General features: G+C 51.3%; 1 protein-coding gene across 4 annotated transcripts in view; it reads right to left on the bottom strand.

Annotated features, from left to right (window-relative positions):
• Window positions 1-12,699, bottom strand: part of PAX5 (paired box 5) — a 144,622-nt gene that overhangs the window by 52,048 nt on the left and 79,875 nt on the right. For all 4 annotated transcript variants that reach the window (XM_084898762.1, XM_084898765.1, XM_084898763.1 and 1 more), the window contains one exon: window positions 3,262-3,391. In XM_084898762.1, the coding sequence (XP_084754888.1) occupies window positions 3,262-3,391 (130 nt within the window). The remainder of the gene's footprint in view (window positions 1-3,261; window positions 3,392-12,699) is intronic.

Raw genomic sequence — 12,699 nt, 5'->3', positions numbered from 1 at the left:
AATTCCTGGTCAGGGTATGTGCCTGGATTGTGGGCTTGGTCCCCAGTGAGGAGCGTGCAGGAGGCAGCCGATCGATGATTCTCTCTCATTGTTGATGTTTCTATCTCTATCTCTCTCTCTCCCTTCCTCTCTGAAATCAATAAAAACATATTTCTTTTAAAGAGAGGGGGGAAATAGGAGGACCCAGACATTGTTAATGTGTCCATATTGTTGAAGGTATTAGAGATGGCCCCCTTTTTTCCCCATTGACCCCTTCTACCCCATACCCCACATAGTTCTTTTTAATGGTTTCGTAGTATTTTGTTCTGTTAAAGCACCATCATTTATTTAATCAGCTCCTATTGATAGACATTGCGTTGTTTTCCATTATAAATAAATGTAATTAATAAACAGATGTAGGTATCACTGTGCATCTGTGCAAATAAATCTGTCAGATAAAGCCCTAAATGTACATATAAAAGTTCTAGATAAGAGGGTAGGAATTTTAAATTTTGATAGATATTGCCAAATTTCCCTCCATGACAGTGTATGAAAATATCTATTCCTCATACTCTCTCTAATACTAGACCTCAAGAAACATTTCAAATTTGGATAAGCTCATAAATTTTAAAAAATGTCTCATGATTGTCTTAATTTGCAGTTTTATTGTTATTTTTTGTTAATCCTTACTCGAGGATATTTTTTCCATTGATTTTTCAAAAGTGTAGAAGGGAGGGAGGGTGGGACGGGAGGAAGGAAGGAGAGAGGAAATGAGGGAGGGAGGGAGAACAACATGGATGTAAGAGAGATGGATGGATTGGTTGCCTCCTGCACAAGCCCTGACTGGGGTCGGGGATCAAACCTGCAACCTAGGTATGTGACCTTGACGAGAAATCAAACCGATGGACCATTTGGTGCCTGGGTTGGTGCTCTAACCACTGATCACACTGGCTAGGGCTGCAGTTTTAAAATTATGAGTCAGGTGCATATCCTATCTAATAAAGAGGTAATATGCAAATTGACCATCACTCCAACACACAAGATGGCCACCCCATGTGGTCAAAGATGGCTGCCTCTATGTGGACACAAGATGGCACCACAAGATAGCCAACAGGGGAGGACAGTTGGGAGATACCAGGCCTGCAAGGGATGGCAGTTAGGGGTGACCAGGCCTGTAGGAGAGGACAGCTGGGGGGGCCAGGCATGTAGGGGAGGGAAGTTGGGGGCAATAGGCCTGCAGGGGAGGGCAGTTAGGGGTGACCAGGACTTCAGGGGAGGGCAGTTATGGACAATCAGGCCTGCAGGGGAGGGCAGTTGTGGGCAACCAGACCTGCAGGGGAGGGCAGATAGAGGTGATGGGGCCTGCAGGGGAGGGCAGTTGGGGGCAATCAGGCCTGCAGGGGAGGGCAGGTGTGGGCGACCAGGCTGACAGGGGAGTGGTTAGGGGGTGAAGAGGCTGGCAGGCAGAAGTGATTAAGGGCAATTAGGCAGTCAGGCAAGCAAGCAGTTCAGGCCTAAATGGGCAGTTAGACATCCTTCAAGGGGTCCCAGATTGGAGAGTGCAGGCTGGGCTGAGGGAGGACCCCACCCGCCGTACACGAATTTCATGCACAGGGCCTCTAGTCTATATTATAAAAAGCCAGTGGCTGGAGGGACCAAACAGCTGGTCGCCAGGAGGTGCGTTGATGGGTCCCATGGCGGTGGTGGGACTCTGAGTCTCATGCGATTTCGTGCACTGGGCCCTCTGATCTTCCCATATGCTGTTGGGCATCCACACTTTTCCAATGAACTTTGTATTTATATTCTTTATCTGTTTTTCCACTGATTTTTCTCTTAGTCATATCTAAAAATCCCTTTAGAGATTAAGGAAATTGGTGTTTTTTCATCTGTGTTTCACTTTTCCCCCTACAATTCTGTTCTTTGTCTTTTTCCAAACATACAAAAGACATTTATTTAAACAACCATTTATATTATTTTTCTTTATCTCATATTTGAAAGAGATTTTAAAAAGCCTTCCCCACCCTAAGATTTCAAAAATATTTCCCTTTTTTTATCCTTTAGTTTTATTATGGATTTGTTGTTTTACATTTAAAATTTTATCAACTTGGAATTTATTTTGATATAAAAAGTGTGGTATGGATCCAACAGGCTCACTTGTCCCAACGCCATTAACAGAATCATTTATTTTTTTCTTGGCTGTCTCTGTTCCTAGCTCAGGCCTGCCTACCAGCCTACAGGGGCATCCTGCTTCCTCTGCTGGACCCAAAGGCTCTGGCCCAAGCACCACCGCCAGCCCCCACTGTCTGTCTGTACAGCATCCGAGACTGCCTCCTGCCTGCCGGGTTGGACAACCTCCCAGCGCTGGCAGCTGGGTCCGACCCCGTGCTGCAGAGGCGTGTGTCTGGGTCCCTCCTATCCAGCCCCTTTGAGCAGGAATCCCAGCAGTGACCAGCCACCATGAGAAATAATAATAGCGACATGTATGCTAGATAAAGTCTAAGCACCTTGTATGTATTAATTCATTAATCCTCACAACACTATGGGGTAGCTACTGTCACCATTTTAGAGATTTAAAACACACACACACACACACACACACAGCCCATAATTCTTATATAATTTACACAACATTACACAGCTAGTCAATGACAAGTTCAACCCCAGCCGTGGGCCTCCAGGGCCCACGCTCTTCATCTTTACGCTGACAGCTAGAGAGGCTGGCCCGGGGCCTGCCAGAGAGGCAGCTGCTTTGCATACACCAGGCACCTTCAGCCTACACCTCCTGCCCTTCCTGACTCGACCTCTGCCTGGAAATCTGAAATGCCAGCAACGATCTGCCAGGAGGCCTGCTCATCCCCAAGACTGGGGCCGACCAGGGCTGCCCGGCGCACGAGGGGGATAAATCCCAGGCCTCTGAACACTCGGCCCCACACACACTGGGGGTCCTGAAATCACCAGGCCCCATGACACGAGGCTTCCCTGCCACCCCTCCCAGCCCCGCCCCGTCCAGGAGGCATTTTCTCTCCCCCGGCTTCATCCGAGCGGTCTACAGCCATGTCTCATCACAGCCATGACCCTGGCCCCACCAGTCCCCTGCCTGACCTTTTCCAGGACCTCATACCCTCATTAAAACAAAAGTGACCAGTCAAGTCCAACAGCACCAAGCAGCCATTCTTCCCACCACACAGGCATTCTCAGTCTCTCCCTTTCTCTCTCTCTTTCTCCCCACCATTTACCCCACCCGCTCCCCCTCCCCACCTCACACACCCCGCATGCCCTCACCTGTCACGATGGGGTAGGTCTGCGGCCCAGGCACGCTGCTCCCGATGTCGGCAGGGGTGGGGCTGGCCAGGTTGGCCTTCATGTCGTCCAGCCCTCCAGCCAGGGAGGCCATGGCTGAGTACTCAGGGGTCTGAAAGAGATGACAAAACAGAGGCGACTCAGCATCGAGACTCCAAGCGCCCCAGCCAAATGCCACTGCCACCTCCTGGGCTCAGCCGCCTCGCTGGGCTGCTGTGCCAGTGCCACGGCCTCCAGGGGACTCACGAACGCCCGGGGTGTTGAGAGGGCGAGTTCGGCTCAACAGAAAAAGACCGCATCCAGAACCAGCAATCCTACCCAGCTGACGAGGTGGGCAGGACTCAGTGCAGCTTCATAAGAATTCGAACCCAGCTCCTCTGCGGCCTGCGGCCTTCCCTCGCCCAGCCCCAGCCGCCAGAGACCACCACCTTTGATGTGGAGAGGGAGAGAAACATCGGCAACACGAACAAGGCAGAGACAAGAGCCTTGTTGCCCAGAGGCTGGAAGGAGCAGTTTGCTCTTAGACACAGAGTCTCAGGAGAAAGGTTCACAAATCTGGGGCATCTTCCCATCCAAGCCCTCACTTCACACGCGTAAACCGAGGCCCAAGGGGAGGAGGGCTCTGCCCCAGGGCAACAGGGCAGAGACCCGGGGCAGGGGCTGGTTCACCAGAACCTCTCATCCCCAATTCAACGCTTCACACCCCTGATAGTTTGGTGCGTGTTTTGGAGTTCTGTGAGCCTTGTCAACACCTGTAAGCTGAAAACGGCGAGGCGCATGCAATCTGGTTTGTCAAGTCCGGGCCAACCGTGTGCCTCTGGCCCACGGGTCACGCTCCTGCCTTTAAGCCATGTCACGGGAGGCAAGCTGGCATGAGTCATTTCCTTGGCATCCGAGCTGCCGTCAGAACGGTCTCCAGAGGCGGCGGCGAGGACGCCACCCGGGTCTTCCCGTTCCAGAGCGGACTGGATCATAAGCATGAGTGGCAGGTCTCTCCCGCCCAGCCCCCGGCCCGTTCTCGGGTCAAGCAAACATTTGCAAACACCTAAGCCAAGGAATCTAGCCGTACACGCCAAGCCCTGGCGCGGGGAGTTCCCTCCAGGACGCTGGCATTGTCCGTGGAAGACACATCCCTGTTGTCCGGAATGATGTCCTTGGCAGACAGGGGCAGGGAAGCAAGCAGCTCTGAAAGGACCCTGTTAGGATGACGAGACTGAGCCACAGGGCGGGAAACGGAGGAGCCTCTCGGCAGCGGGGATCCGGACTCGGGCACATTCCCGGCGCTTTTCTCTGCAAATAAATTAGAAAGTGCCGAAACCGGTTTAGCTCAATAGATAGAGCGTCGGTCTGTGGACTGAAAGGTCCCAGGTTTGATTCCGGTCAAGGGCATGTACATTGGTTGTGGGCACATCCTTGGGGGGGGGGCGGGGTGCAGGAGACAGGTGGTCAATGTTTCTCTCTCATCGATGTTTCTAGCTCTCTGTCTCTCTTTCTCTCCCTTCCTCTCTGTAAAAAAATCAATAAAATATATATTTTTTTTAAAAATCAGAAAGTGCTTCATGGGTTGCTTCCAGGCCAAGCAGGGAGGATGGCAGCTGTGAGTGCTGGAGGCGCTGCAGGCACAGCCCCTGAGGAGGAGTCTCGCTGAGGACAGCTCGTGCTCCCAGGTCCGGGGGTCATCTCCCACGCAGGCTGACTCTGACACGCAGAGAGGAGCAGAGGCCTGAAGCCGGCCCGCGTGCTTCTAAGGGGAGAAGGACACGCGTCCCCAACATCAGGAATCACTAGAAAGCTGCGGTAATTAAGACCGTGGGGGACTGGCACGGGGACAGCTGAACAGACCAATGACCCAGAGGCGAGTCCAGAAACTGATCCGTGCACAGGCGGAACCCTGATATATGAGAGCCGAGAGGCACAAATCAGCGAGAGGATGCTCTGTCTGGTAAACAGTGCGGGGTAGCCGCCATCCATTCAGAAACGAGGAGGGGGAAAGAAATTGGATCTTTACTTCACACCAGACACAAAAATCAATGCCGGGTGGATTAGAGAGCTGAATGTGGGAGGCAAAAAGCCTCGAACGTGGCCAGCTCTAGGTCCAGCCAAAAACCTTCGGACCAAGTCTGTCCTTCATGAAAAAGGAAACAGGTGGCCCGGGGATGCTCACACAGTGTCCTCGGTCACTGTGAGGACAGCAGTGGCTCCCGATCATCTCGCTGCTCTACTCCAATGCCTCCTCTGCCAGGAAGTCCTCCCTGACTGCCATTCCCCAAGAGGCGGGAGCCCTGTTGACCCCGACAAGTGGTGTCAGGGCATAATCTTCACAGCCATATAAAAAGCTCACATTTATCAACCACTTACTCTGTGTGGGATCTTGACCTGTGTCGTCCCATTCAATCCTTGCAGTTACTCCATGTAGTAGTTTCTATGTCACACCCATTTTACAAACAAAGACACTGAGACTTCTGTTACAGAGGGGAAAGGGGCTTGCCTAAAGTCACACAGCTTCCTGGTGTCAGAGACAGGATTCAAACGCAGGTCCACCTGACTCTAAGGTCCTGACCATTACCCTAATCATTTTCACACTACAATAAGGCCCTGGCCCCTTTAACAGATATGGAATCAACTTGCTAATACCAACAGCTTAACCCACGGAATCAGAATGGACTGGACCTGGGACTATCCAAGGGTCTCACACACAGATTCTGTTTGTGAATCTTTGTTCCGCACAGAAGTGGATGTGTATGGACCAGGTTGAGGTGAAAATATAGTTCTTGCTCTATAGGGCACAACCAGCACAGTCTTCACGCCATGCAGCGGGGAGCTGCTGGGGAAAGGTTGCTGTGGTTCCACATAGGATGGGACTTGGTCTCGGCGTGAGCCCTCCCATTTGCTAAGGTGAATCTTGGAAATAAAGCTCGCCGGAAGCAGCTCTTCCAGTTCATTGCTGTGTGCAAAGACGGGAGATCAAAATGCCTCTGAAAAGGGTCTTTTCCTCGATGGTGTCTTTGGAGGACCAGGCAGCATCTCAGCCAAGTCAGCAACCCTGCACCCTCCCCAGTGGCACAACTCTATATGTTACCCCTCTGCCGAGTTTTCCCCTTCCTGACTACCGGCCGAACATCTGGGTCCACAAGAGAAAGCTATTTTCCCCCCAAAAAGCAGAGCCATCCCGGGTTTGAGAAGATCACAGAGATTGGCCATTAGAGACATCCTGCCTTTCATTTCTTTAATGTCCACATGGAAGGGCCTTTGCGCTGTTCAGTAATTTTGTTTTCGTCAACAACCTCACTATCAAAGTTTTTCCGGGAGTTTGGATCATCTTTTCAAGATACAGTCTTCAACTTGTGCTACACAGGAGGCGGGAGGTCCGACAATCCTATCGGCTGCCGGAAGGTAAGGTGGGCTTCCCTGAGAGCCGGGGCTCGGGGCTCAGCAGGACCTGGAAGCCAGCCCTCGCTGCCCTTTTCTGTCCGCGGCTCCCACTGCCATCCCCTCGCAGGGCTGCCCAGAGCCCAGCCTGAGCGGCAGTTTCTTTGGTGGGACCCACAGCTCTTCCTCGGCTCCTGCAGGCGTCAGGAGACGCTGTCATTTAATTTTTGGCCTGTGATTATTCCCTAAGTCCTCATCAGTGTCTATCCCGCTGAGCTGCTTGGGACTGTTAAAGGCAACTGCATTCTCCCCAGTCTCTGGGCTCCCTGAAACTTCGCTACACAGGCTGCTGCTCAGCCGCCCGGGCACAGTCCTACCTCTGCCCGAGGGGCCATCGGACACCGAACTCCTACACCGTCCACAAGACCCAGCTCAAACGCCACTTCCTCCACGAAGCCATTTCCGGGCCCCACACCCCCACAAAGAAACCCTGACTCCCTTGTCTGTGCTTCCAGACTTGCCTGTGTTCTGCCCAGATCTCCATTATCCCACCAAATATATTTGTCTATCCTCCTCTGGGGTGCCTGGAGGAACATGAAACATCCCTAGAGCCTGCTAAGAGCCTGTTGAATGAGTGAGCGTGTGGTCCATTAGCATGCCATTAGCCACAGCAGTGAAACATTAACTAGGGAGTGTTTCCACAGCAGCTCCAGTGACACAGAAACCTTCTACCTCTACTTCTCCTCAAGTCAGGTGACCGGAAAGCAATGGCCCTTGTATAGCATTAGTGAAAGTCCAGGCAAAGTACCTTCACTGAACATCAGCCATTCAACATTAGTCAGAGGTAATGAAAGGAAACAGCCATACAAAACACTTCTTCTTTTTTTTTTTAAGTCCCCCCCCTGCCATATGCTCATTCGAATATTCAAATTCTTTATCAATTCCCCTCTTATAGTTCATTACCAGGAAAAACTTTTTTCCTCCCGATGAATGATTAACTTGTCTCTGATTGAAAAATAGGAACTTTGAAAACCACTACATAATCCCTCGTTGCCTTGGCTGCTGGGAAGCTCGCTCAGATCCGGTGCTCTCAATTGCACCCCCTTTCCTCTACAAAATTTCTTAACTTTTTTTCACCCTTAACTTAAACACCTGTAATTGTTTATTTTTGCAAGACACCTCAAGTCCTTTGTGAAAGTGGAGGGTGGGAGAGGTAAAAAAGAATAACAGAACAGAAAGATAAAAAGATTAGGAGAGAGAAAGAGAAGAGACAAGGCATTATTGGCGCCTTTTTTCCTGGTTACAGGAAGTTAAGGGCTGGACAGTGGGGTGCAGAAAACCCAGGATGCACATGGGCACACATGCGTGTGTTGGTGCACCCATGCACTTGTAAAAAAATCTTCCTTCTCCCCCACCTTTGACAGTCACAGGCAATAGCTATGTTCCACATCCTACTTCTCTGAGCTCTTGGAGTTCTTTCTTAGGATGTCATTTTGGGATTCTGCTCCCTTCCCATCAGGGCCCCCTGTTGCTGTCCTTGACTATGACCCAGGAAGAGAAACAAACTGAGGTTGCAATTAATACACTGCTCCAATTGGGATAAAACTTCTGCCTACGGAAGACTCCTGTGAGACTCCTGTGAGACCTCAAGGTCAAGACCACCAGGTAGGCACTCCCTTCTCACAGGCACCGTGTTCCAGATGTCTGAGCTAGAAGGATACTCAGGTGTCATCTTTCCCAACCAAGAAAAACTGAGGTACAAGGGGAGAAAAGACTTCCTTAGCTCATTTCATCTGTAGCCTTTATGCCCTTTGACCCCATGGTAGAAAGAACAGTAAACTAGGAGTGATACCGGGGCAGGGCAGGGCGGGGAGGGGGGGGGGGTGTTCTCGCCTCAGCTATACCTCTTTGTCACCGGTGTGACCTTACGCAAGCCAGGTGAGCTCTCTGAGCCTCAATTTCCTCGTTTACAAAAAAAAGAAATGAGATTTAAGTCTAACCCCTTGCTGCCTGCTTGCCAGGGTGACTGTGAGGATCTGAAGGAGGAAAAGAAGGATAGCACCTTGGAAACGAAGCAACATTAAAGCTCACAGAATCCTAGGAGGGACTCCAGGAGGCCCGGGGCCTCGGGAAAGTGTACGCTGGAGGTCATTTGGGTCCCTAGGAAATTACCTGGAAAAGGACTGCCTGGGGCTGCACCAAGTATTGTCTCATCAGCACGGGGCACCACTGCCATAGCATGGAGGAGAAAAGAAACACAGACACGTGAGAAGGAGGGCAGTATGAGGAGGGCAGCGCAGGGGGACACGGCTGCAGGGCTGCCTACCGCAGGCGGCCACCTTGGGCCCTGAGGCTTCCCCATCACCTGCTGAGTTCCTCCAAGCTCACTGCTGGGCCTCAGGTAGTCAGTCCTCGGGAGCTGGGCCAGAGCCAGGCCAACACTCCCATCCGGAGAGACCAGACACCTGTCTTGTCTGCACACCTGCCCAGAGGAGGATAGAAGCTGCAGTAGGAGAGGCATGTGCCCGGGCCTGGCCTGCGGACCTGAGATTGAGGAGGCAGAGGGGTCTGGATGTCCGAGGCAGCCAGGGTGGACAAGGGTCTGTGGGCAGGTCTCTCCCATCACTGGCCTCTGCTTCCCCATCTGTCTGAGGACTTGCACTTGACCTCTCAGTCTCCTGCCATTGTTGATGCTGTCTGCCTCTGTAATGGGCCATATGACAAAGTAGAGATCCCCTCTCAAACAGATGAGTACCCAGGCAAGGAAAGAGAGATAGAGAAGTCCTATAGGTTAGAGAAAACTTGGAGACACATCAGTCCATCACAATATGGACCCTGATTCCAACAAACAAACTGTAAAAAATACAACCATAAAAATATATTTTATGGTATAATGAAACACTTCGAAATGTAAACATCGTTTGGGTACCTGATGGCCTTATAGGGTTTGGTTATACTTCTGAAGGCCTCGTCTTTTAAAGAGTCATTTTGAAATAGTTGCAGATGAAGCGTTATGATGTCTGGAGTTGGCTTCACAATAAAGTGGGGTTAACAGAAGTGGCTTATCAGCCTGGCTGGTGTGGCTCAGTTGATTAGAGCATTGTCCTGTGCACCGGGCAGGGCACAAACCCAGATTTCAGGTTTGATCCCCCGTCGGGGCATGTACAGAAAGCAACTGGTATTTCTCTCTCTTTTTCTCAAATGAATTTTTAAAACTGGTATATCCATGCCATGGAATACTAGTCAACAATAAAAAGGGACAAGGTACATGTTACATCCTGGGTGAACCTCAGAAGCATGTTAAGTGGAAGAAGTCAGATAGAAGCAAAATGTCCAGAAATGGCAAATCCACAGACACAGAAAGTGATTAGGGGTCGGCTGGAGCTGGGAGGGAGCAGGGCCAGCTATAAACCCACATGAGGGATCTCTGGGAGGGATGGAACTGGGCTAAAACTAGACTGTGGTGTTGGTGGTGGCACAGCTCTGTACGTTACTAAAAATCACTGACTTGTGAGCTTCAAATGAATGAAGTTTATGTTATAAAAATTAGACTTTAATGAAACTGTTAAGATAAAGCGGAATGTGGGGAGAGTAGGAGTATCAATGAAACAATATTAGTGTGAGTCAATAATTGTAAGGGTGCTTAGAAGGTGATGAGACTATTCTGTCTACTTTTGAAATTCTCCATAATTAAAGTCACAAAATCCAAAATCTGGCTCCTGGCACCACTTGCCAGCAGCATCCGTCAGCTGCCCAGCAAACGCCTGTGGAATAATGAGAGGACCCAGGAGGCTGAGGACAGCCGGGCATTTACACTGTCCCTCCATCTCAGGGACTCCCGGTTCCAAACACGAGAAGCATAACTCGGTCTGCTGAATGCTTTCCAGTCTGCAAAGCCCTTGCAGGCCCATTACCTCCTTGGGGATCCTGGGGTGTGGCAGTCACAGAGGCAGAGCTCAGAGAGGGGTGCCTCGGTGTGTCAGGCCGTTGCCCCAGAGGTGAACTTGGAGACGTCTTCCCCACCAAGCCTGAGCGTAAAGCTCAGACACTTACCGGGGGAGACATCCTCTCCAGGAAGCTCTCTGGCCACAGACCGAACTCCGCTCCCCAGCGAGGGAGAGAGCGCTGAATCTAAAGCAAGAAGGAAGGAGTGTCCACACTTTTTAAACCCGGCTACACAATAATGCCCCTGCCAAGCGTATGTTAAGGGGGAGTTCTGACTGGAGGACAATGGGTAGTACCGATTGGCAGGGAGTCTGGAGACTCCTTCTGTCAAATAAGGGAGATGGACCAGAATCGTCCTCCTGGTTCCGAGGCTTCCCCAGGTCCTCACCGTGTGGAACCGGTTTCTGCCTGATGTGGCTGAGGCCGGCCTCAGGCGACCCTCTGTGGTTGGGGAGGATGGTGCCCATTTTACCCAGGCCCCTGAGCCCAAGCACCTGTAGCCGTCAGAGGAGGCGTGTGGCTGAGGAAGCTCACCAGCCCTGGGCCAGGAGGACAGGGTTCAAGTGTGATACTGTACGATAATTTCGAAAGATGTTATCCTTGGGGGAAACTGGATAAGGGTCTATGGGACTCCTCTGTATTATTTCTTACAACTGCGTGTGAATCTACAATTCTCTCGAAATGAAAAGTTTTATTTTTAAAAAGAGTAAAAAAATAAAATAAATAAAAGGTTTTAGCATTCCATCCCCACTAAACCTAATACAGATGAACTTGGGGGGGGAAATGTTGAATGGAGACTATGAATGATGCTTGCAAAAGTTCTCCATAATCTACAAAGTGCTGCTGTTAGTATTAGCTGGACAGAAAGACTGCCAAGGATTCTGAATGGCCTCCCACGTCCAGAAAGCCTTCCCTGGTTTCCTCTCCTCTGAGCTCCCAGAACACCTAAGAGGATGTTTTATCTACCACTGCACCTGGCACTGCGTATTGTACACTTGATGGTTTAGGGCCCCTCATCCCCCAACTAGAGTTTGAACTTCATGAGGACAGGGCTGTGTCTCCCTCATCTTTGTGGCGGCAGCTCCTGGCCCAGTGCTCAGCTCTGAACAAATCTGACATAAATGCCTGCGGCACCAAGTGAACTGGGGCAGGTACGACGGCCTGGCTCTGCCAGCAGCACCCGAGGTGCTTCCCGGGGTCACTGAGAGGATGAGTGGTCTCCGGGTGCTTTGATTCAGCAGAAAGCACCCTCAGCAGGAAAGACATCCCCTTTCCTCATCTGGCTCTCCGGAGCTGCGCCCGTGCCTGAGTCAAACGGTTCACAGTGGAATCCGGGGGCTTCCAAGAAGAGACTGGCAACGTTTAACTGACTCATCTCTCCCGGTTCTGTTTACGGCCTGGCAGGCTCCCCTCCAGCACAGCCCCAGTCACACTCCCCGGTGGTGGGCGATGGCAGGGGAAGCCCGGGGAGGAAACTGAAATCAGGTACTGTGGCTTCTGTCTGGGAGAAACTTTCCCAGCAATGACTAACTAGGAGCCCTCCCTCTCCCCACCATGCCCCTGGCCACTTAGAGAATCTCTGTGAGCCCCAATCTCAGGGCCCACAGGAGCTCAGGGGTGATGGAGGCTGATCTTTATAGGATGCATCTTGAAACCCACCCATGATGGGGAGCTCCTACTACCTGAGGCAGCCACCCCGCGGCCACACAGCTGTGGCCGTGAGAAAGTGCTGAACCTGCCTCTTTAGGCCTCTGCTGCTAGTCTTGGGTGTGCTCTCTGGGATCCAATTCCAGCCAGTGTCCTCCTGAGCCATGGAGTCAGTGCTGTCCCCACCCGAACCCAAGGCAAGGGCTCAGTCCCCCACTCCTCACTCTGCACTCCCTGCTGGGGCATGAAACGCCTGCTTCTGCTTTTGCGCCTCATCACCTGGCTGACTCATGCTGTTCCCACGGCCAACGCAGAGCTCACGGCAAGTTCATTAGAAATGGAAAGTGGTTTTGCATAGGACTTTTTTTTTTGGTAAATATATATTTATTTCAGAGAGGAAGAGAGAAAGAGAGAGAAACATCAATGATGAAAGAGAATCATTGATTGGCTGCCTCTTGC

The sequence above is a fragment of the Pipistrellus hanaki genome (genome assembly GCF_964339955.1).
Source record: "Pipistrellus hanaki genome assembly, chromosome: 11".
Classification (NCBI taxonomy): Eukaryota; Metazoa; Chordata; class Mammalia; order Chiroptera; family Vespertilionidae; genus Pipistrellus; species Pipistrellus hanaki.
This window is presented reverse-complemented; position numbering and strand designations above follow the sequence as displayed.